This window comes from Erinaceus europaeus, chromosome 16, assembly GCF_950295315.1.
Source record: "Erinaceus europaeus chromosome 16, mEriEur2.1, whole genome shotgun sequence".
NCBI classification, from domain to species: domain Eukaryota; kingdom Metazoa; phylum Chordata; class Mammalia; order Eulipotyphla; family Erinaceidae; genus Erinaceus; species Erinaceus europaeus.
Genome location: NC_080177.1, coordinates 4006387 through 4031016, shown reverse-complemented (window position 1 = coordinate 4031016; position 24630 = coordinate 4006387). Strand labels below are relative to the sequence as shown.

The following is a 24630-nucleotide window of genomic DNA, read 5'->3' as shown; positions in this document are numbered from 1 at the left end:
TTGGTCCACACCTGAGGGGAGGTAGTGGGTAAGAGCCACCAGTGTCTCTCTTCTTCATCTCCTCACTTCTCTCAGTTTCTCTGTTCTATCAATTTAAAAGGAGAAAAGAAGAAAAAAGAAGAATAAAGTGGCCACTGGATGTGGTAGGGTCTCAGTGTGGACACCAAGCCCCAGCAAGAATCCTGGTGGCAATAACATAAACAAGGGCCCTCAGGTGATGTGGTGCACCTGGTTGAATGCACACGGACCTGGGTTCAAGTCCCCAGTCCTGACCTGTAGGGGGGAAGCAGGTGTGCAGTTCTCTCCCTGTCTCTCTCTCTCTCTCCATTCCCTTTCAACATGTGTCTATTCAAAATAAAATATATGAAATAATGGGCAACAGGGAGACAGTATGATGGTTCTGCAAATGACTCTCATGCCTGAGGTTCTGAGACCCCAGGTTCAATCCCCAGCACCACCATCAGCCAGAGATGAGCAGGGATCTGGGGGGGGGGGGAAATCACATCCCCCTCCCCCCACCATCATCATGGAAGCAAAGGTCAGAGAGTTGGTCCTCAGATGATCTTTTTATTTTGCATTTCATAGATTCTGCAGTTTCACATCCTAGGATTCTACCCCAACATTGTGCAGCGGGTCTCTCCCCGCCTGTCGGCAGGCCGGCCTCGCTGGGAACACCCACAAATCAAAACGGAACAAAATAAAATAAAACGGCACGAGGTTCTCTCTGCTCTTCACCCAACCGGGAGGGGCTGCCGGCTGGAGAATGAGTGGGACCTCTTTCCTCTTCGTGCCTCCAACACAACGCTAACCTCATCTGACAGGGCTGCCCGGGCTCTTGAATAATTAATCGCACACACGAAAAATCCTTTATGATGCATAAATATTTGGTTACACAGGCTACAAAAATACTTTCACTTTCTGGTTGGCTCGGCCAGTTAGAACAGAATGAGGGCTTGTGGGGCAGGGGTGGTGGGTGGGGAGAGTGATGGGGGTGGCTGTGGTGGCGGCGATGGTGACACAGAAGTGAGCCGTGGGCGGAGAAGGGGCTAGGCCGGCTTAGACGTGGAAGAAAGAAAAAGAAAACATTCTCTCTCATTGGAGGTGGTCCCAGTGGGGTCTGGCCTGAAGTGGGGGGGTGTGGTGGGGGGAGCAGGTGGAGGTCCTTGCTGAAGTAGCGTGGGTGCAGGGCAGGGGCGTGGAGGGGACCAGGGCTGGTGATGCCTCAGTGGCCGGGGGGCCTTGTTGCTATGGTGACACGTATTGGGGACAAACTGTACACTCACATATACACAGTTTAAGTGTCTTCGCTCGTGCCAGAGAACGTGCAAGAACGGACCACCTCTTTCAAGGGAGTGAGGGGGGCTCCAGCACACGGTTTGACCAGAGGTCAGGCCCTGCTGGGTCGGGGGGGCCTCCAGGCTGGGCTTGGGCGCCCCAACCCACAGGCCCGAGGACACGCAGTCAGCTGGTGAATTCACAGTCTGGAGGGAGGCACCCTCCACAGCAGCCCGGGGTTGCTGGAAGCTGGGGGGAGGTTTTGTCTCTAACTGTCCCCAGTCCAGGCCCAGGCCACCTGGAGGGAGAGGAGAGAGGCCTAGCACCGTGGAGCTCTCGAACCCAGGCCCCAGGAGGGGACTTACGGGAGCACTAGCAGAACTGCCGGTACTTCCACCCCTGCTGGGTAGAGTCGGAGGACGGGTACCAGCGCACCTGCAAGAGAAGCCGCCGTCAGCCAAAGGGGCACCGGCCTCACCCCTCAAAGGGACCCGGGGCACGAGGGCACCCAGGGGTGGCTGGGAAGGTGCCTGAGTTGCCTGCGTTCCATCCCCAGCACCGCATGTGTCAGACTCTGCTTTCCTCAGAAACCCACACTCTTCAGTGAATAGAAACATCTGTTGGGAAGTGGCTCAGTGGGTTAGGGTTTGTGCTTTGCAAACCTGAGGCTCTGGGTTCAAATCCTGGTACTACACTTAGCCAGAGCAATGCTCCTATGTATGTGTGTGTCATTACTACTTTGGGTGAGGGGTGGAGGGATGCAGAAAAAGAACAGGGTAGATAGCATAATGGTTATGCAAAGAGATTCTCATGTCCCATTCCAAAGTCCCAGGTTCAATCCCCTGTACCACCATGAGCCAGAACTGAGCAGTACTCTGGTTAAAAGGGGGGGGGGGGAGACCGGGTGGTGGTGCACCTGGTTGAGAACATATGTTACAGCGCACAAGGACCCAGGTTCAAGCCCCCAGTCCCCACCTGCAGGGGGAGCTTCATGAGTGGTGAAGCAGGGCTGCAGGTGTCTATCTCTCTATCTTCCTCTTCTCTCTTGATTTCTGTCTCTATTCAGTAATAAAAAAGATTTAAAAAATCTAAAAAAGAGAGAGAGAGGAAACCAGAGTGTCATTCTGTCATTTGCGATGCTGAGGATCACACTTGGGATCCTATACTTGTGCCACCTCCTGGATCACCAACAAAACAAAACAAAACAAAAAAAACCAACTCTTAAAAAATAATAATAGTTCTGCAAAAGACTGTGAGGAATGAGGAATCAAAGATCCCAGGTTCAATCCCCAGCACCACCATAAGTCAGACCTGAGCAGGTCTCTGGTTTTAAAAATTAATTTAAAAAAAAAAGTGTCCAGGTGGCCCAGGAGGTGGCGCCTGAAACCTCAGGTTGGCACATACCAGAATGATGCTTTAGTTATTTCTTTAGCCCTCTCATTAATACATACATAAAAATAAGTCTTTAAAAAATGGGAGGCAGGGAGTCGGGTGGTAGTGCAGCGGGTTAAGCGCACATGGCGCCAAGCGCAAGGACCGGCGCAAGGATCCCGGTTCGAGCCCTCAGCTCCCCACCTGAAGGGGAGACGCTTGTGAAGCGGTGAAGCAGGTCTGCAGGTGTCTTATCTTTCTCTCCCCCTCTGTCTTCCCCTCCTTTCTCCATTTCTCTCTGTCCTATCCAACAACGATGATATCAATAACAATAATAATAGCAACAATAAAAAAACAACATGGGCAACAAAAGGGAAAATAAATATTTTTAAAAAAAGGGGGACAGGGCAGGGGTAGATAGCATAATGGTTGTGCAAAGAGACTCTCATGCCTGAGGCTCCAAAGTCCCAGGTCCAACCCCCTGTGCCACCACCAGCCGGAGCTGAGCAGTGCTCTGGTTAAATAAAAACAAACAAATAAATAAATAATGGGGGACCGGGTAGTGGCACAGCTGGTTAAACGCACATATTACCGAGCGCAAGGACCCCGGTTCAAACCATCTGTAGGGGGGAGTCGCTTCACAAGCAGTGAAGCAGGGCTGCAGGTGTCTATCTTTCTCCCTCTCTAGCTCCCCCTCCTCATCTCATGTTTCTCTCTGTCCTATCCAATAAAATAGAAAGGGAAAAAATAGGGGGAAAACTGGGAGCAGTGGATTCATGTGGCAGCCAGCCCCAGCAATAATAATCCTGGTGGCGGAAAAGAGAGAGAAGGAGGGAGAGGGAGGGAGAGGAGAGTGCTATGGTGCTGGGTGGTGGTGCATTCAGTTAAGCACATACATTACCATGCTCAAGGTCCTGGGTTCAAACCCCTGGTCCCCACAACTGCAGGGGGGAAGCTTCACGAGCGGTAAAGCAGGGCTGCAGGTGTCTCTCTCTCTCTCAACACCCCCTCCCCTCTCAATTTCCGTCTCTATCCAATAAATGAAAAATACACAAATATTTAAAAGAGAAAGAGAATGTAAGAGCAAGGCCAGACCCCTGGGAGCTGGTGGAAGCTTCTGGAAGACAAACCTCAGTGCCCCTTCGCTGCAGGACTCTGCACAGTGCAGGCCTGACACCACGCACCCAGCAGAATGCCAACAGCTGGTCCTTAGGAGATGCTAGTGTGCATGGCACATGGCAGGCCCTACTAGCTGCCAGGGCACCTAAGTGACAACAGGTCCCCACAGGGCTCTGAGGATGTGGCACAGCTGCCACCAGGCTGCTAGAGCCCTCAAGGAAGCCACCTGCACACAGAGGGCCCAGAGGGCAGAGAGGGACAGGAAGGGCCTGGCTGGGCCAGACAAAGGCACCACCAGAGCAGAGGGGCAAGACTGAGGTCACCCTTCCTTCTCCCGGGGAGGCCAGGGAACGCTCAGCCAGCAGAGCAGGAGGCCAGGGAGATCTTTGTGGATGGGGGCAACAAGCTGTGGCATGGGGAAGGGAGAGGGACCCCAGGGCTGTGGATCTTGTCCCCATCTGCCTGAACAGAAAAGCAGGCTGGAGGAGTCTGAAGCCACACAGGCATGAGGGTCTGGCTCCACAAAGAAATAAGAGAATCGAGAGCTGGGCGGTAGCGCAGCGGGTTAAGCACACATGGTGCAAAACATAAGGACTGGCATAAGGATCCCGGTTCGAGCCCCCGGCTCCCCGCCTGCAGGGGAGTCGCTTCACAGGCGGTGAAGCAGGTCTGCAGGTGTCTGTCTTTCTCTTCCCGTCTTCCCCTCCTCTCTCCATCTTTCTCTGGCCTATGTAACAATGACAACATCAATAACAATAACTACAACAACAATTAAAAAAAAAAAAAAAACAAGGGCAGGGAGTCGGGCGGTGGCGCAGCGGGTAAAGCGCATGTGGTGCGAAGCACAAGGACCGGCTCAAGGATCCTGGTTCGAGCCCCTGGCTCCCCACCTGCAGGGGAGTCGCTTCACAGGCAGTGAAGCAGGTCTGCAGGTGTCTGTCTTTCTCTCCCCTTCTGTCTTCCCCTCCTCTCTCCATTTCTCTCTGCCCTATCCAGCAACAATGACATCAAGAACAACAATAAAACAAGGGAAAAAGGAAAAATAAATAAATATTAAAAAAACAAAAAACAAGGGCAACAAAAGGGAAAATACATGTCAAAAAATAAATAAATAAATAAATAAATAAAAAGAGAATCAAGAGGCCAGGCAGTGGTGCACCTGGTTGAGCACACACATTACAGTGCACGAGGACATGGATTCAAGACCCTGGTCCTCACCTGCAGGGGGGAAGCTTCATGAATGGTGAAGCAGGTCTGCAGATGTCTCTTTATTTCCCCCCCCCTCAATTTCTCTCTATCTATCCAATAAGTAAGTCAATTGAAAACAAAAAAAGAATTAAGACACAGAGCTGGGATGTCAACATACATGGCATGCCACATATGGGGTCCTGGGTTTGAGCCCCATGGACAGCTCCAAGCAGAGAGCTGTGGCGGTTGAGGGGTGCCTTGTGCCCATCCCCAACTCTGACAGAACAGAAAGATGGGTCTAGAAGGGCCGCTGGGGATGGTAGCTCTGTCTCCCCACCCCCACGTCCCCAGGGCTCACCTGGGCATGCAGGGCGGCCGTGGTAGCCGCGGGGCCAGCAGGGTAGGCGTAGGCGGCGTGGGAGATGGCAGGGGCCAGCTCGGTGGTATAGAGCGGGTAGGGGCTCCAGGCCTCAGGGGTCGTGGGGATCAGGGCTGCTCCAATCAGGTCATCTGAGAGGGAGACAAGTCCCCACCTGAGGGTCAAACAGCCGCTGCCCACTCCGCCCCCAAAGAGAGCCCACAGCAACCCCAAGATCAGGGAAGAAGCCATGCTGATCCCACCAGGGAGCAGCTTTCTGTTTCAGGGAACTCGAGCAGCTGTAGAGACAGCTCACAGGTAGAGCACAGGACTCCAGTGCCTGAGTCACCCAGTACCATTGTGGGGGCCACGTGTACCAGAGAGGTTCTCTGGTGTCTCTCTCTCTCTTTCATTATCTTTATTTATTGGATAGACAGCTAGAAATTGAAAGGGCAGAAGGGGGTGATAGAAAGGGAGAGAGACAGAGACATTTGCAGCACTGCTTCACCACTCACAAAGCTTTCCCCCTGCAGGTGGGGGAGGGGGCTCAAACCTGGGTCCTAGGAACCCTCTCTGTATCTCACATGAAATAAATCTTAGGGCTTGGGAGGTAGCATAATGGTTCTGCAAAAGACTCTTCTGCTTGAGGCTCTGAGATCTCAGGTTCAATCCCCAGCAGCACCAACAGCCAGAGCTGAGCAGAGCTCTGGAAAAGAAAAGAGGAGAGGGAGAAGGAGGAAATAAAAACTGCGACAGAAGATGCTCCTAGATAGAGAGAGCCTTGAGAAATGAGAGGGGGCTTGGGACGGCAGGTCTACCCCCATGACAGGCCCCAGGGCAGGAAGGAAGGAAGTGCCAGTGCGGATACTGGGAGCCCGAGGACGTTTCCAGATGCTTCCCTTCCCGTAGCAGGCCGGGCATGACAGCAGGGCACTCACAGGGGTCGCGGGCGATGAAGTGTGCCCCGAGCGCGGGGTGGGCACTGCTGGGGTTCGGCGTGGCCAGCAGCTTGCTCTTGGCCATCTTGGTGTTGGCTTTGGCAAACTCGAGCCTCAGAGTCTGTGGGTTCTCGGGGTCGAAGCGTACACCCTGGTAGGAAGGACGGGGTTGGGGAGGGCAGTGGCCCGAAGTTGGCGGGTGGGGGTCCCCCCAGTTGCCCAGGGGTGGGGGCTGTGTTCAGAGAGAAGTCCGTCTACTCACGTTCAAAGCATTCTTGGCGGCTTCTGCCCGTGCCCGACTGTCAAAGATCACAAAGCCAACAGGCTAGAGGGGTGGGTAGTAGAGAGAAAGAGAGCCTTCACATGTCTCCCGGGCTCCCATCTCTTCACCCACAAGTCTTTGACCCCAGGCCCATGGGCAGAGGATTTATCCCAGGCTGTGGGGACTTCATTCTTCCAGTAAGATACTTTCATTTTTATGTTTTATTTCTTTTAACCAGTGTACTGCTCAGCTCTGGCTTATGGTGGTGCAGGGAATCAAACCTGGGACCTCGGATCCCCAGGAAAAGATTATTTGCTTGTCATTATGCTGTCTTCCTGGCCCAAGACAAAGGGAGAGAGGGAAAGAGAGAGAGAACACTAATGTATTACTCTGGCCCATATGATGTCAGGAAACTGAACCAAGGATCTCATCCTTCAAAGTCCAACATTTTATCCACTGCACCACCTCTCAGGCCTCAATAGAGAACTAAAAAAAACCAAACTTGCAGGTAAACAAGGCAACATGGGGGGGGGGATGGCCTCCAGGAGCAGTGGATTCATAGCACAGGCAGTAAGCCCCAGCGATAACCCTGGAGGCAAAAAAACAAACAAAAAATCTTACAGGGGCTGGGCAGTGGTGCACATGGTTGAGCACACACATTACCATGCATAAGGACCCAGGTTCAAGCCCCCAGTCTCCACCTGCAGGGGGAAGATTCATGAAAGGTGAAGCAGGGCTGCAGGTCTCTCTCCTTTTCCCTCTCAATTTCTGTCTTTACCCAATAAATAAGACATTTTAAAAAAGGGCCAGAGAATAGAGTGGCAATGCATAAAAACTGGCTCCTGGGGAGTCGGGCGGTAGCGCAGCGGGTTAAGCGCACGTGGCACAAAGCACAAGGACCAGCATAAGGATCCCGGTTCAAGCCCCCAGCTCCCCACTTGCAGGGGAGTCACAGGTGTCTATCTTTCTCTCCCCGTCTTCCCCTCCTCTCTCCATTTCTCTGTCCTATCCAACAACAATGACATCAATAGCAACAACAGCAATAATATCTACAACAATAAAACAACAAGGGCAACAATAGGAAATATATATTTAAAAAAAAAAACTGGCTCCTGGGGGTTGGGTGGTAGTGTAGCAGGTTAAGCGCATGTGGCACGAAGCACAAGGACCACCATAACAATCCTGTTCCAGCCCCCAGCTCCCCACCTGCAGGGGACTTGCTTCACAGGCAGTAAAGCAGGTCTGCAGGTGTCTGTCTTTCTCTCCCCCTCTCTTCCCCATTTCTCTCTGTCCTATCCAACAATGATGACATCACTGATAACAATAACAACTACAACAATAAAAAACAAGGGCAACAAAAGGGAAATAAATTAATTTTAAAAAAAACTGGCTCCTTCTCTCTCCCCTTCCTTTAGGCCCCAGGTTCAATCCCTGGCATCACCAGAAACCAGAGTTGAATAGAGTGCTGCTTAATGGTGTCCTGCACCAGAGGACCTAGTGAGGGTTGTACTGTTATGTGGAAAACTGAGAAATGTACAAGCTACTGTATTTACTGTTCATTATAAAACATTAATCCCCCAATAAAGAAATTAAAGGGGGTGGGTGGTGGCACACCTAGTTGAGCATGCATATTACAATACGCAAAGACCAGGGTTCAAGCCTCTGGTTCCCACCTGCAGAGGGAAAGCTTTGCAATTGGTGAAGCAGGGCTGCAGGTGTCTCTGTCTCTCTCCCTCTCTATCTCTCTTTCCCTCTTGATTTCTGGCTGTCCCTATCCAATAAATAAATATAATTGAAAAAAAATTTTAAAAGAGTGCTGCTTAAAAGAAATAATTTGTTGTTGATGATGATAATGATGTAAGGCAGAGGAGACAGCAGAATGTTTATGCAAAAGCCTTCCCTGCCTGAGGCTCTGAAGTCCCAAGTTTAATCCCCAGCACTACCAACAGCCAGAGCTGGACAGGCTGTGGCTTCTTCAAAGCCAGAGGGAGAGAGGGGGAGAGGGGGAGAGGGGGAGGGGCTGGGCAGTGACACACCTGGTAAAGTGCAAACACTACAATGAGCAAGGACCTGGGTTCAAGCCCACCAGTCCTCACCACAAGGAGGAAGCTTCATGAGCAGTGAAGCAGTACTACAGGTGTCTCTTTCCCTCTCCCTCTTGATTTCTCTGTCTCTATCCAAAATAAATAAATAAATGCCAGGGAGAGGCCTGGAGCTGACGGGGCAGGCAGGGGAAGGGGTCTATGGAGCTGGGGGAGGGGAGGAGGAGCCTGGAGCCAACACAGCTCAGCTGATATATATTTTTAAAATATTTTATTTGTTTTCTTTTCCAGAGACATACAGAGAAAAAGATATATAGAGAGAGGCCAGAGCACTGCTCAGCTCTGGCTTATGGTGGTGTGGGGGGACTGAACCTGGGGCCTCTGAGTCTCAGGCATGAAAGTCTTTTTTTAAAATTTTTATTTATTCATTTTCCCCTTTTTGTTGCCCTTGTTTTTTTATTGTTGTAATTATTGTTGTTATTGATCGTTGTTGGGTATGACAGAGAGAAATGGAGGGGGGAAGACAGAGAGGGGGAGAGAAAGATAGACACCTGCAGACCTGCTTCACCGCTTGTGAAGCTACTCCCCTGTAGGTGGGGAACCGGGGACTTGAACCGGGATCCTTACGCCGGTCCTTGAGCTTTGCGCCACTTGCGCTTAACCCGCTGCACTACCGCCCGACTCCCATGAAAGTCTTATTGTAGAATCATGATGCTGTCTCCCCTGCCCTTCTTTGTGTGTGTGTTTTTTAAGATTCTATTTATTTATTCATGAGAAAGATAGGAGAGAAATAATAAGGCATCAGTCTGGTACATGTGCTGCTGGGGATTGAACATGGGACCTCATGCTTCAGAGTCCAAGGCTTTATCCACTGTGCCACCTCCCAGACCACTTTTTTTTTTTTATCTTTATTTATTAGATAGGGACAGCCAGAAATCAAGAGGGGAGGGGGTGACAGAGAGGGAGAGAGAGAGACACCTGCAGCACTGCTTCACCACTCGCAAAGCTTTCCCCCTGCAGGCGGGACTGAGGGCTCAAACCCGGGTCCTTGCACACTGTACATAAGCTCAACCAGGTGCGCCACCCAACATCTTAATGTAACCGAGGTTCCTGAGTCTGAGCCCTGGTGCCACATGGGAGCTCTGTGGATGGTGGCGTGGATGGTGGCCCTGTGCTCTGGCTGCTCTCTCTCTCCTCTCTCAGTACATAGAAATGGAAATGGAAACATCTCTCCAGAAGGCTGCTCAGAGACACTGCAGGCAGAGCAGCATGAGGACAGACAAGGCCCGGGGTGGGGCGGTGGGGCAGTGGAGCGCCCTTCCCACTGTGGGGCTGAGATGGTCTGGGCCAGGAGGGAGGAGAGTGAGTTACCTGTCGGGAGGTGAGCTTGATGAGGGAGCCTTCATAGCCCTGCAGAGCGAGGCCAAGTGTTACTCTCTGTGCCTTCCGGGTCCCCACCGACTCCCCCAGCCTGTCCCCGCCCCATGCTAGCCCCTTCCTCACCCCCCAGCCTCCCTGCCCCGAGCATCCAGCCCCAGACTGACCTTGAAGGGCCTGAAAAGCAAGTAGAGCTCCCGGGGCTTAATGTCCACTGGGAGGCCACTGACAAACAGCGTGCGGACCTGGGGACAGAGCGCGGGTCAGGCCGAATGCAGGACGGACAGTGGGGCCTCCACAGCGGGAGGAGCCGGACTTCCTGGGAGGGAGGTTCCAGCACTGGGACATGGAGAAGGGCTTTTTTTCTTTTAAACTAGAGCACCTCTCAGCTTTAGTTTATGGTGGTGTGGAGGATTGAACCTGGGACTTGGGAACCTGAGGCATGGGAGTCTCTTTGCATAACCATTATGCTAGGAGAAAGGATGTTTCCAGGCCTGGAAAAGGAAGACTCAGAGCTGCACAGCACTTAACTCTTCCTCTCTCTCTGTCTTTTTTATATAGTATATATATTTAAAATATGTGTATTTTAAGTATATATTGTAAAATAAATATTATTATTATGTTTATTTTTATTTTTTTGTTTCCAGGGTTGTTGTTGGGGCTCGGTGCCTGCACTACAAATCCACTGCTCCTGGAGGTTATTTTTTCCCTTTTGTTGCCCTTGTTGTTTATCTTACTGTTGTTGGATAAGACAGAGAGAAGTCAAGAGAGGACTGGAAGACAGAGAGGGGGAGAGAAAGACAGACACCTGCAGACCTGCTTCACCAACTGTGAAGCGATTCCCCTGCAGGTGGGGAGCCAGGGGCTCGTACCGGGATCCTTATGCCGGTTCTTCTGCTTTGTGCCATGTGCTCTTAACATCATCCAGCGCCCCCATTATTATTTTTTTATTAGATAGTCACAACCAAAAATGGAGAGGAAAGGGGGTGATAGAGAGGGCAGGGTAGATAACATAATGGTTATGCAAAGAGACTCTCATGCCTGAGGCTCCAAAGTCGCAGGTTCAATCCCTGGCACCACCGTAAGCCAGAGCTAAGCAGTGCTCTGGAAGGGAAAAAAAAAAAAAAAAAAAAACAAGAGGGAGGCACCTGCAGCACTGCTTCACCACTCGAGAGGCTTTCCCCCTGCAGGTGGGGCGCCTTGGGGAGTGGAGAAAGGGGGAGAGATATTGGAGCACTATTTAGTTCCTCTCACTTTTTAAACTTTTTTTAGAAAAAGTAATGGAATTTATTTAAGTTGTTTATTATTTATTTATTTATTTTACCAGAGCACTGTTCAACTCTGCCTTATGGTGGTGCTAGGAATTGAATCTGGGGCCGTGGTGCCTCAAGAATAAGAGTCATTTGCAGGGGGCTGGGTGGTAGCACAACGGGTTAAGCGCACGTGGTGCAAAACGCAAGGACTGGCAAAAGGATCCGGGTTCAAGCCCCCAGCTCCCCACCTGCAGGGGGGTCGCTTCACAGGCGGTGAAGCAGGTCAGCAGGTGTTTATCTTTCCTCCTGTCTTCCCATCCTCTCTTGACTTCTGTCCTGTGCAACAACGATAAACAAAGGCAACAAAAGGGGAAAAATAGCCTCCAGGAGCAGTGGATTCATGCAGGCACTGAGCCCCAGCAGTAACCCTGGAGAACAAGAAGGAAAAAAATAATAATAAAAGAGTCATTTGCAAAACCATTATGCTATCTCCCCATCCGTTTACTATTTATTTATTAGAGACAGACAGAAACTGAGGAAATGGGGAAACAGAGAGGGAGGGAGACCGGCAGACCTTCCCCATGCAGGTGGGGAGTGGGGGCTTGAACACAGGTCCTTGAGCATAGTCACATGTGCCTACTACTCCTCTCAAAACAATTTGTTAATGAGGTGGGGGCTGGTGGTAGCACAGCAAAGCTGAAGGACTGGTGTAAAGATCCCAGATCGAGCCTCCGGCTCCCCACCTGCAGAGGGGGTTGCTTCACCGGTGGTTAAATGAAGCAGGACTGCAGGTGTCTATCTTTCTCTCCCCCTCTGTCTTCCCGTCCTCTCAATTTCTCTCTGTCCTATCCGGCAACAATAACAATAGCAGCGTGGGCAATAAAAATGGAACAAATGGCCTCTAAGAGCAGTGGATTTGTGCAGGCACTGAGTCCCAGTGATAATCCTGGAGGCAATAAATAAATAAGAGGTGGGGAGAGGGGGAGAGTGTTAGTTCTGGCTTATAGCTGTGCTGGGGATTGAACCTGGGACCTCTGGGACCTGAGGCATGTGAATCATTCCCGAGTCATGAGATGCTGTCCAGGACCACCCAAGCTCATCCTCCCTGCTGCAGAGCGTGTGTGCTGGAGTCAGGAAACACCGTTTGGACCTAGCAGGTCGATGTCGCACGTGAGGTTTCACTACTCCAGCATCATGGCACCACCCCGTGTGGTACCTGGGCTCAGACCTAGGCATGCCTGTACCAGCCACACACCCTTCCCAGAGAAAGAACTAGCCACAAACTTTTTAACATATTCATAATTCCGTCCTGGCTTCCCTGGGCAGATGACCTCACCAATGTGTCCCAGAACCTGCCTCTCCAGACCCCTACCCCATTAGGGGATGACAGACAGCCTGGGGAGAGCAGGCGGTGGCGCGCCTGGTTGAGTGCGCGCGTTAGTGTGCAAGGGCCGGTTTCGAGCCCCAGAACCCCACCTGCAGGGGAAAAGTTTTGCAAGTGGTGAGGCAGGCCTGGGTGTCTCTCTGTCTCCTCCTCTATCTCTCCCTCTCTCTCTCGATTTCTGATGCTCTCTATCCAGTAAGTAAAGAGAATAAAAAAATGTTTAAAAATATGAATATACTTGGAATTTCCTTTAAAAAATGCATCAAGACCTGGGTTTAGCAGCGGGTTAAGCACACACGACGGAAAGTGCAAGGGCCGGTATAAGGATCCCGGTTCGAGCCTCCCGGCTCCCCACCTGCAGGGGAGTCGCTTCACAGGCGGTGAAGCAGGTCTGCAGGTGTCTGTCTTTCTCTCCCCCTCTCTGTCTTCCCCTCCTCTCCATTTCTCTCTGTCTTATCCAATAATGATATCAATAACAACAGTAATAACCACAACGATAAAACACGGGCAACAAAAGGTGAAAAATAGCCTCCAGGAGCAGTGGATTTGTGGTGCAGGCACTGAGCCCCAGCAATAACCCAGGAGGCAAAGAAAAAAAAATAATGATAAATAAATACAAAATAAAGACACACCGGCACTTAATTGCCTCCTATAGACAAGGCCTGGTGAGCTGGAGGGCGGGGAAGACACTGGCTTTTATCAGAATCTGAGGCTTTAAGTTAGGGATCCCCCACCCCCTCCTGACACACACACAGAGCCAGGAATAGCAGAGGAAGCCAGGATGGGCAGTCACCAGAGTGACTGTCACCAGGCCCCCAAGGAAAGAAGGGGCTTACTCCTGGCTGGCTCTCTTCCAGTCCTGGGTCTTGGGGAGACTGGACCCCAGGTCCCAGACACCTCAATCCTTTGATGGAAGGACCTTCCACTTACAAGTAAGGCCCTGAGCTGTCACAGGGGAAGCCTCCAGAACTTGTCCTTGATCTGGAACTCACAACAGCTCACAAAGCCTTTGGGGTGCCCCACCCTCCCACTGGTTTGAGCTCTGAGGGCAGGAACCTCCTGGGGTCACATCTGCCCCATTCCTTCCTCCCCCCACATCGGGCTAATTTTAAACCCTTCCTCCAAAGGCTCCCTTCTGGCCAGATGTCCCCAGAGATCCTGGAAATAGCCAGTTCTCAGCACAGTTTCCTGCTTGGGGCCCATCCCTCTTTCCCAGCTCGGGACCCCATGACTCACCGCGACTACGGGCCCCAGGACCCCTCTCCTCTGACTCTGCAGTCAAGTGGCTACAGTCTAGCCCCTCCTGTCTCTGGTCACATAGCAGGTGACAGCTGGGGACCCCGAGTGTCTGCTCATTCTTTGCTAGGAGCAGAGACCCAGTGGCTGAGTCCCCATAAATACACATACACACTCACTCTCTCTGCTGTGGGCCAGTTTCAGTCAGAGACAGAAAAAAGGGGTTCCACGGCATGAGGGCTCTACCCTCTCACCTTCACAAAAGACAAGGCATGCTCCCTGCCCAGTGTAGTCTCTTGTCCCCCCCAACTCCCCTTGTGCAGAAAGGGGAAACTGAGGCCAGGAGATGGCATATCAGTCAGCTCACTCAGGCCTGTCACCAGCAACCCATGGGGCTGTGAGGACAGGGAGAGTGGCCCAGGGTGGCCTCACTCTTCCCAGGCTAGCTATTTTTTTTGTCATCTCCAAGTCTCACCACTCTGAACTGTCTTTTTTCAGATAGAGACAGTGAGGCAGAGAGAAAGACAGAGAGAAACCAGAGTTTCCTTCAATGCAGTGGGGGGTGGTGTCTAGGCTTGAACCTAGGGACAGGGGCTTCTAGGGCCTCAGCTGTCTCCACACTACATTTCAGAGGAGGAACCGGACTCAGAACAGGAAGGGGATAAAGGCAGCTGGTGGTAGCCCTTCTCCAAGGCCTGGGCCCCAAAGTCATTGGAGACATTGGAGGCAGACAAGAGGCCAGGCACCACCAGTGGAGCCAGCCAGCTTGGCCCACAAGTCTGAACTGTCTGGCCACAGGTTCAGTCCTCAGCACTGGCTTATGCCAGAGCTGGCAGACCTGCCTCTCAGGAGGGCCCAGCCTGTGCCAAGTTGGTCTCGGGGATCCATGGACCTTTGGCACAAGTGCGTCCGCCCCCATCCATCACTGCTCTGTGGGTTTCTGTGGTTCTTCTTTCTGGAGTTGTGGGGACAGAGGGGTGGGGGCCCCATCCTGCTGAGCCCAGACCACAGGTTATCACTGAGGGCAGACTTCCTGGGCTGGTGGATTCCCCAGTGCCTCTGGCCCCCAAGACCCTTTTATGAGAGGGACATGGGACAAACTCAGAGCCTCCTGAGTGAGCCTCCTCCCCAGCCCAGTTTGCCATTCTTGTGCCATTCTGCCATTCAGAGCAGCACCCCAGCACCACCACACCGCCCCGCCCACCTGTGCTGTCTATGGTGTTCTCATGAGGTGCTAGGGGCTCGAACCCAGAGCCTCATGAACAGTAAGATTTGTGCTCTACTAGGTCCGACCACTCCACCTTCTTAAAAAATGAAACCAGGGCCTGGGAAATGGTTCACATCTCACCCCACCCTACATAATGCCTGGAGTTCAAGCCCCAAGCACCATATATGATACTCTGGCCTCTCCTTGCTTCATTGCTCTCATGAAACAAAGTGAACAAACCTTTGCTTAAAAATAATAATAATAATGGGCCGGGGGAGATAACATAATGGTTATGCAGAGAGACTCTCATGCCTGAGGCTCCAAAGCCCCAGGTTTAATCCCCCGCACCACCATAAACCAGAGTTGAGCAGTGCTCTGGTAATAAAAATAAAAGTAAGTTAAGTGCACATGGCATAAGGCGTAAGGATCCCGGTTCAAGCCCCCGGCCCCCCACCTGCAGGGAGGTCGCTTCACAGCTGGTGAAGCAGGTCTGCAGGTGTCTGTCTTTCTCTTCTTCTATCTTCCTGTCCTCTCTCCATTTCTCTCTGTCCTATCCAACAACAACATCAATAACAACAACAATAATAACCACAATAACAATTGGGAAAAAAAAAAACAAAACAAGGGCAACAAAAAAGGAAAAAAATACCCTCCAAAACAGTGGATTCATGGTGTAGGCACCGAGCCCCAGCGATAACTCTGGAGGCAAAAAAAAATTATATATATATATATATATATATATATATATATATATATATGGGTGTGTACATATATTATAATAGTGTGGTCTGGGAGATGGCACAGTGGATAAAGCATTGGACTCTCAAGCATGAGATCCCAAGTTTGATCCCCAGCAGCACATGTACCAGAATGACGTCTGGTTCTGGTTCTTTCTCTCTTCTCCTATCTTTCTCATTAATAAATTAAAAAACAATATTCCAGTCTCAGGTTCAATCCCCAATACCACTATAAGCCACATCTGAGCAGTGCTCTGGTAAAAAAAAAAAATAGGGGCTAGACAGTAGCGCAGCGGGTTAAGTGCACATGGCGCAAAGCACAAGGACAGGCATAAAGATCCTGGTCCGAGCCCCCAGCTCCCCACCTGCTGGGGGGGGGGGGTCAGTCACTTCACAGCCAGTGAAGCAGGTCTGCAGGTGTCTGTCTTTCTCTCCCTTTCTCTGTCTTCCCCTCCTCTATTTCTCTCTGTCCTATCCAACAACAACGGCATCAATAATAGTTACAATAAAACAAAAGGGCAACAAAAGGAATAAATAAATATTTTTTAAAAAATCTTGGGAGTTGGGCGGTAGTGCAGCGGGTTAAGCGCAGGTGGCGCAAAGCGTTAAGGACTAGCGTAAGGATCCTGGTTCGAGCCCTCGGCTCCCCACCTGCAGGGGAGTCGCTTCACAAGTGGTGAAGCAGGTCTGCAGGTGTCTGTCTTTCTCTCCCCCTCTGTCTTCCCCTCCTCTCTCCATTTCTCTCTGTCCTATCTAAATAACAATGACAACAACAACAACAAAATGTTAACTACACTTTTAAAAAATTGGGAGTCAAGCAGTGGCACACCAGGTTAAGTGCACATAGAACAAAGTACAAGGATCCTGGTTCGAGCCCCCGGCTCCCCAACTGCAGGGAGTCGCTTCACAAGTAGTGAAGCAGGTCTGCAGGTGTCTGTCTGTCTCTCTCTCTCCCCTTCTCTGCTTCACAAGTAGTGAAGCAGGTCTGCAGGTGTCTATCTCTCTCTCTCTCTCTCTCTCTCTCTCTCTCTCCCCTTCTCTGCTTCACAAGTAGTGAAGCAGGTCTGCAGGTGTCTATCTCTCTCTCTCTCTCTCTCTCTCTCTCTCCCCTTCTCTGCTTCTTAAGTAGTGAAGCAGGTCTGCAGGTGTCTATCTCTCTCTCTCTCCCCTTCTCTGCTTCACAAGTAGTGAAGCAGGTCTGCAGGTGTCTATCTCTCTCTCTCTCTCTCTCCCCTTCTCTGCTTCACAAGTAGTGAAGCAGGTCTGTAGGTGTCTCTCTCTCTCTCTCTCTCTCTCCCCTTCTCTGCTTCACAAGTAGTGAAGCAGGTCTGCAGGTGTCTATCTCTCTCTCTCTCTCTCCCCTTCTCTGCTTCACAAGTAGTAAAGCAGGTCTGCAGGTGTCTATCTCTCTCTCTCTCTCTCTCTCTCTCTCCACTTCTCTGTCCTATCCAACAACAACAGCAGCAACGACAAAAAATGGCCTCCAGGAGCAGTGGATTTGTAGTGCAGCGCTGAGCCCCAGAGATAACCCTGGAGGCAAAAAACAAACAATAACAACAATAAAAAACTACTTTATTTGATAGAACAGAGAAATCAAGGGGAGACAACAGAGAAGCTAGACAGAGACACCTGCAGCCCTGCTTCACCACCTGTGAAGCTTTCTCTCCTCAGGTGAGGACCGGGTGTGGACAAGCCCTTCAGCATGGTAATACACGCTCTTAACCAGGTGTGCTACCACCTGGCCCCTCCTCCCCTCTCAATTTCTTCTTTTTTTTTATTTTTAAAGATTTTGTTTTTATTCATGAGAAAGATAGGAGGAGAGGGAAAGAACCAGACATCACCCTGATCCATGTGCTGCTGGGGCTTGAACTCAGGACCTCATGCTTGAGAGTTCAGTGCTTTATCCACTGAGTCTCCCAGACCACTTTCTTCTTCTTCTTCTTCTTCTTCTTCTTCTTTTTTTTTTCTTTTTGGTGCCTCCACTACGAATCCACTGCTCCTGGAGGCCATCTTACCCATTTTTGCTGTTGTTGTTGTTGGATAGGACAGAGAGAAATCCCAAGAGGAGGGGAAGACAGAGGTGGGGAGAAAGATAAGACACCTGCTAACCTGCTTCTTCACCGACTGTGAAGTGAACCCCCTGCAGGTGGGGTTGCTGGGGGCTCAAACCAGGATCCTTATGCCAGTCCTTTCTCTTGGCACCATGTGCACTGAACCCGCTGTGCTACTGCCCAGCCCCTGGAAGGAAGAAAGTCCTGGAGGTGGCGCAGTGCGTAAAGCATTGAACTTACAAGCAGGAGGTCCTGAGTTCAATCGCTGGCAGCACATGGACCAGAGTGATGTCTGGTTCTTTCTCTCTCGCCACCTACTTTTCTCATAAATGAATAAATAATAAATACTTTTTAAAATTGCTTAAGTATGATTTATTTATTTAATTCATTCCCTTTTGTTGCCCTTGTTTTATTGTTGTGGTTATTATTGTAATTGATGTCGTCATTATTGGATAGGACAGAGAGAAATGGAGAGAGGAGGGGAAGGCAGAGAGGGAGAGAGAAAGACTCCCCTGCAGGTAGAGGAGCCGGGGGCTTGAACTGGGATCCTCATGCCGGTCCTTGCACTTTGTGCCACATACGTGTAACCCACTGCGCTACCACCCGACTCCCAATAAATACTTCTTTAAAGGAAGGAAGGAAGGGAGGGAGGGAGGGAAGGAAGGGAGGGAGGGAGGGAAGGAAGGAAGGAAGGTGCTAGCAGCAGGGAAGTAGTTCGAGTAGAAGAGTGTCCAGTATGCAAGCCCGAAGTTCCTGGTTCAATCCCCTGTGCCTAGAACTGAGTGACATTCCGCCCCAACCCCACTCTCCAGTCTCATGTGCAATGAATTCATGTGAACGTGAATTCTCATAAAATGAATCTAAAAGCAAGCAAACAGGCCACTGAGGTCTGTCTACTCCTCTTCTCTGAAAGCCCAGCTTCCACAAGCCCCCCCCCAGCCCCAGCAAAGCCACCTGCACAGCCTTCTCTCCACAGAAGGTGCCCCCAGTCCTATTCCCTCTGCCCCTCCCCGTCCCCCACCACACACACACAAGAAATCCCAACAGGAGCACTCACATTCCTGAAGGTGGCCCTGTCCTCGCCTGAGCCCTGGTGTCACAGCCCCGAGTAAGGCTCAAGGCCACTGGGGAGCACACACCCTCTATAACTGTCCACTTGGTCAGAACGTCCCCAAGTCCCTAATCCCCTTGCTGCTCCCCTCTTGGGAAGGGGAGGGTCCTAAAAGGAGAGAGCAGCCTCTGGGGAGCCCCTCCCGGCCCCCTGCCTTCCACTGAGAGCCAGAGCATCTGAGCTGGAAGGAAGCTGGTGCCAGAGAAGCCCAGGGGCCCAGCCCCTTGCTCTGGCTCTAGGTCACCTCACATGCTGGAAGCAGCAGCCCGGTGCCTCCAGGTCCCCAGGTCCCCAGCTTTGAGTCACAGCTTTCCCGTAGATCTTGGTCTCTCACAGACAAACCACTGGGCCCCCAGCCCCCACCCCAGGGTGCCAGGGGTGAGCAGCTCTGGAGCTGAGGCCAAAGCACTGACTGGGAGGAGGGAGTAGAGGGGTCACCCCATAGCTGGTTGCCGTGACAATGTGTCACAAGATGTCACCCCAGGGCTGACTCCCAGCCTGGGAAAGGACGGCAGGCTTGGGCACCCCAGGGAGCCCCAGCTCCAACCTAGCCTTTCCACACAAATAACAAAGGTACAGTGGCCGCCCTGTGCTGGATATGACCAAGGGCACATGGCCAGGACTCAGCCAATCACCTTGAGGTTGGGCTCAAACCAGTCCCTGGGGTGGGGGTTCCCTCCTGCCCACTGGGATCCCCCTCTGATATTCTGGAAGACACCAGGGAGGTGGCAGGGGGTAGGGCATTAGGATAAGGCTGGGGGGGGTGCTCAGAGTGGCTGGCAGTCTGAGGTCCCTCTGAGCCGGGCCACTTGAGGAGAGGTGGCTGGAATGTGGTGACACGGCCGGCAGACCTGGGACTTATAAGGGCTGAGCAGGGACACTGGGAGCTGCCCGGGCGAGGGGTGTGCACACACACAGGGTGTGTGTGGGTTCTCCCAGGACCTCAGAGATGCCCCCCCCCAAGACATCTGTGGGGTCTTGTTGGGGAATTTCCACTTTTTTCACACCTGCCACCAGCACTGGAGCCTGCCGGTCCCCAGATGTGACAGGGGACGGGCTCCCTCTGACAGATGGGGGGGGCTGAGCTGAGGGCCAAGGCCAAGTTGTTTGGGGAAGGGAGAAGGGAGGGAAGGCTCTTCCCTTGCAGAGAGCGAAAAAAAGAGAGAGAGAGAAAGAGAGGAGGCGGGGAGGGAGAGGGAGAGGAGCAGGGGGTGGGGGGTAGCAATGAGAGCCATGGATAGCAGAGCAGTGCTGGGGTGTCTCTCCTCTCCCCCCACCCAAAATGGTGTTGTCATGAATAAGGCGTTGGGTTCTCAAGTGAGGGGTGCGAGTTGGATTCTGTGCTGTACGCCTGCAGCTCTGGGCTCTCTGGAGTCAGGGTCAGGCATGGGGAGAGTCTGGCACTGAAGCAGCACCCTTGGACCTCTCGTCCCATGCCGCTATGCTGAGGGGACACGCCTGGTGGAGCCTGTCACCGGCCTTCACCTTCAGGGAGGCAGAGCCAGCAGGGAGGAGAGGAGGCAGGCAGCAGAGCACAGGCCGTGCAGGAATGAAGCCCTGGCCAGCTCCCCAGCCCCACAGTCTCCTCCTCCCCCCCCCCCCCCGCTTTCATAATGCCAATCAAACTGGAAGCCATGGTCGGGGAAACTGGGATGTCTCTCCCTAACTGTCTCTATCTCTCTCTGAATAAGAAAGCTGGCTCAGGAGTGACCCTGGACAGCAAAATACATTAGAAATCTCATCTGCCCCCAAATAACAACAAGACAGCCCCTAATAACAACCAGGGCACGGCATGGAGGAGGCCAGCCCCCCAGGAGAGGCTGGGCACCACACTCCTGTATGCCCCCAGGCCCTGTCCTTTCTCCCTGGGGTCACAGACCACTCAGCACCCTTGATGGCGGAGAGCCCAGGGCCTCTGCGGGAAGGGGACTGGTGGGCCCGGGTACTTGTCTGGCCAGCCCTTGGCCCCAGTCTCTGTGATGTGGCGTTGAAGGCCTGAACTCTGGGTGTGCCAGGGGCCCACTCAGACGCCCCAGGCTGGCTCAGGTGCCCTTTGGGCTGGTGTACCCCAAAACCGAGCACCCCACACAGGGATGGACACGGGGGAGCAGCAGGATGTCAGGCCTACCTAGGCAGTGAGGGAGGCTCTGGTTCTCTGCAGCTGGAACCCCACCTCCCAAGGTGGGCTACACCCCACTGTCCCCCAGTTCTGCCAAGCCACAAGGACCACCCCCTCCCCCAGAAGGCAGCCACTCTTCAGGGGTGACAGAGGAACCAGGTAATGAGGTTCCTGGGGGCAGAGAGCAAAGCAGCACACCGCAGTTTGCTATACACACTCTCCCTCTGAAGATGGGGGGGGGCCTGACAGGCGGCTCCTACAGGGTCAGACTAGCCAGTGGCACTTAGGGGAGAAGAGGTGAGGAGACCTAGGGACAGGGTGACAGCCCTCACTGCAGGGCAGATGCCATTTCTCTAGCTGAGATGCCCGGGGCAGTGGCTGGGAGGGGCACAGTGGCTGGGCACAGGACTTGCAGGCTCCAGTGTTCCATTCTAGCACCGTGTGCTGGAGGGCTACTCGGTGCTGGAGGGCTATTTGGACTCTCTCATATGAAGAGAGAAAGGGAATGCTCCCTCCTCCTGCCCAGCCCCTAGTCTTAGGGTGGCCCCCACAAACTCCCCTAACCTAGAGGCAGTGCCGGGGTGCCGGGGTTCTACCTGGTGCCCTGGGCCTCTCAGAGCTCAAGCCTTAGAAGCTCTAATTACAGGAACCCCCCCCCCCACTCAAACTCCCAACGTAATACAGAACAGGGGGCAGGTGGTTGCTTCCTTAGTAGACTGCATGTTATGTGCAAGGACGCAGGTTCAGTCCAAAGTGTTCAGTCTTAGAACTCTCACCCTGGGCTCCCTTGAATGAACCAGAAGTCCCCTGCACGTGCTCCAGTTTTAGGGCTCTCTCTGAGTCTTTATGCCCCCCAAACATTCACACCTTCCCTTCTGCAGGGGGGAAGCTTCACAAGCAGTGAATCAGGGCTGCAGGTGCTTCTCTCTCTCCCCCTTCCCTCTCAATTTCTGTGTCTACCCATAAGTAAAATATTTTAAAAAGTACTTAAAGGGTGGGGAAATAGTCTAACAGTTATGCAAACAGATTCTCATGCCTGAGGCTCCAAGGACCCAGATTTAAACCCCTGCACTACCACAAGCCAGAGCCGAGCAGAGCTCTGGTAAAAAAATAAATAATCTACTTCTTCTTCTAGCGTTTGCCCTTCTTCCATAGCCAGTCAACAGCATCAGGTTGAGCCTGATGGAAAGTTTCGAGACCTCCTTTGAATCTGGAGAGGTGGCAGTCGTTGACTATGTGGGTCATAGTCTGTCTGTAGCCACAGGGGCAGTTCGGGTCGTCTCTGGCTCCCCGGCGATGGAACATAGCGGCGCACCGGCCATGGCCTGTTCGATAGCGATGGAGGAGGGCCCAATCATAACGTGCTAGGTCAAAGCCGGGTTATAATCTACTTAAATAATAAGTCAGAACAGGTGAATAAGAGGAAGGCTCTGGGTTCGAATCCCAACTTAACCTGTTACAAGAAAATTCCTTAACCTCTCTGATAAGCAAGTACTCAGTACTGCTGTGAAAGTTCTGAGACAAAATGTTCAGTCTTGGCGCCTGCAGGCACCAACAGCAAGACTAGGTTTACTGACAAGAGCGACACATCCACAGTGACCCCTGACCAGGTCCTGGGCTCCCCTGGCCCAGCCACATGGGAGGCAGTGGACAAGAAAAAATGCACTGTGGTTCTGCAAAAGACTCTCTTCCTTGAGGCTCCGAGGTCTCAGGTTCAATCCCCAGCACCACCATCAGACAGTGAGTGAGTGGTGGTGACTGGTGACATGCCCTGGCATTATAGAAGCCAAGTGTCCATTTCCCGAAGAGAAGAAACCTTTCAGCACTGCCTCAGCAGCACCCCACGTTCCCCACTGCCCTCCTTAGCTTCTAGGGCCTCCTTTCCCAGAGGCAGAAACACATCTGTGTCTGCCCCAAACCCACAGGCTTCATAATGCCCCATCATCCCAAGTGTCGCTACCATGGAACAGACTCTGGTAGCCACCCCACCTCAGCCTGAACACAGTGACTTTCTGTGGTGTGCCTGCCACTACCCAGTCTTTCATGGGGACCTCAGGTTGGGGGTGGGGGGGCAGGGAATAAGCCAAGGCTGTGAATGAGCCTAGGGCTGGGGGGCGGTGGGGTAGACAGCAGACAGCCAGGGATCCCCCAAAGGAGTTGAAGGAGAGAAGCCCCCCAGTCCACACCCAGAACCAGGAAACATACCCCAGCAACTACACAGCTCTAGACTGACTTTGGGTAACCTCTGGGCAGAGGGGGCCCCCACTCACTGCCATCTGGGGGGGGACTGGCTGAGGAGGGGCGTCTGCAGGAGACTGTCCTGGAGGTGGGAGTGAGAAATCAAGGTCAGCCCCCACCTCCAGGGCAGGTGGAGCCCCAGGCAGGAGAGTTCCGGAAGGCTGGGGGATCTCTGAACATTTCCTAAGCACAACGGGGGGTGGGGAGGGGGGTCGGGGGCCTTGACGCCCCCCCATCCCAAGAGGGATGGGATGGTTCCACTCCTCCAAGATTCTGCCTTTCCAAGGAGGGACCAAAACCCCCCAAAACTTGCTTCCACACTGAACCCCGACTCTGGGGCAGAGAGGCAGAGGGGAGACCCTCGAGCAGAAGTGAGAGATTCTGGGTGGGTCTTCAACTTCCCTCGGTCTGCCCCCAGCAGCCCCCCCACAGACACCCGCTCTCAGTCGAGATTCCCAACAAGGATGGGGATTGTTTCCCCCAAAAGCTCCACCATGCCGGGTCCAAGGCCCACAGAGCTGACCCACCCTGGCACCCAGCACCCACTGGCACCCACCCCTCACGGGTTCCCACGCAGAGCCCTCTACACCGCACCCCACCCCGAGAAAGCAAGCGGGAGCCGGGTTTTCAGGGTGCGGGGCGTCGAGGCACCCCAAGGCCTCCCAACTGGGGGCACAGAGTCAAGCCCACCCCTCTGGGCTTCAATGCGAGCCCCCCACCCCCGTGGGGCTCCCCGCGTTGGCGGCCGGCAGGATGAGCAGCTCCGCTTCTCGGGCAGGGCGCGCAGGGAAGGGTCACACTGGGTGGCACGGCGGGGCCCCTGGAGGGAGGGGGCCCTGGCGTACCCCCAACTCTGGCTCCTGGGCTCCGCTGGCCCGGCACCTCGAGGCATCCACACCCGATTTTCACAGCCCCTGTCCGCGCCCTGGGGCACCGCCTCCCCGAGCCCTGGCGCTGCCCGGCCCAACCGCGGGGCGGCGGGGGAAGCCCGTCCAGGTGACCGAGGTGACGGGCGGGCGGCCGGGCCCCAAGGTCGCCGGGACGGGTCAGGGTGGACAGTGCGGGCGGGAGCGGGGTGGGGGCCGGACACGCGGGGCGCAGACCCACCTCCTCCTCCGGGGAGTCGCCGGGGCCCGCGCTGGGGTCGGCCACGCCGCCGAGCTCGCCGTCCGGCTTGAGGGCGCTCATGGTGGGCGGGGTACCAGGGGGCGCCCCGAGATCCGCGCCGCCGGCCGGGGAACTGGAGGCGGGAGGCGGGGACGCGGGGAGGAGGGAGCGCGGAGCCCGTGCTGCCGTCGCCGCCTTTTTACTCGCGGCCGGTGCGCCCCGGAGGGCTGGCGGCTCCGGGGGCGGCACGGAGGGGG

General features: G+C 53.4%; 1 protein-coding gene and 1 long non-coding RNA gene across 3 annotated transcripts in view; one reads left to right on the top strand and one right to left on the bottom strand.

Moving 5' to 3' along the window:
- Window positions 1-723, top strand: part of LOC132533402 (uncharacterized) — a 21252-nt gene extending 20529 nt beyond the window's left edge. Inside the window, exon 3 of the long non-coding RNA XR_009545257.1 lies at window positions 586-723. This is a non-coding gene — a long non-coding RNA (uncharacterized LOC132533402). The remainder of the gene's footprint in view (window positions 1-585) is intronic.
- On the bottom strand, window positions 555-24630 carry RBPMS2 (RNA binding protein, mRNA processing factor 2). Of its 2 annotated transcripts, XM_016192223.2 has the most exons (7): window positions 24374-24630; window positions 10098-10175; window positions 9925-9963; window positions 6512-6574; window positions 6250-6400; window positions 5312-5463; window positions 555-1710 (listed from the first exon to the last, which is right to left on the bottom strand). In XM_016192223.2, exons 1-7 carry the CDS (start codon window positions 24452-24454, stop codon window positions 1648-1650), a joined length of 627 nt encoding a protein of 208 aa, XP_016047709.1. In that variant the 5' UTR covers window positions 24455-24630; the 3' UTR covers window positions 555-1647. The 2 variants fall into 2 exon arrangements, with proteins under 2 accessions (XP_016047709.1, XP_016047710.1); XM_016192224.2 differs by lacking the exons at window positions 9925-9963; window positions 10098-10175.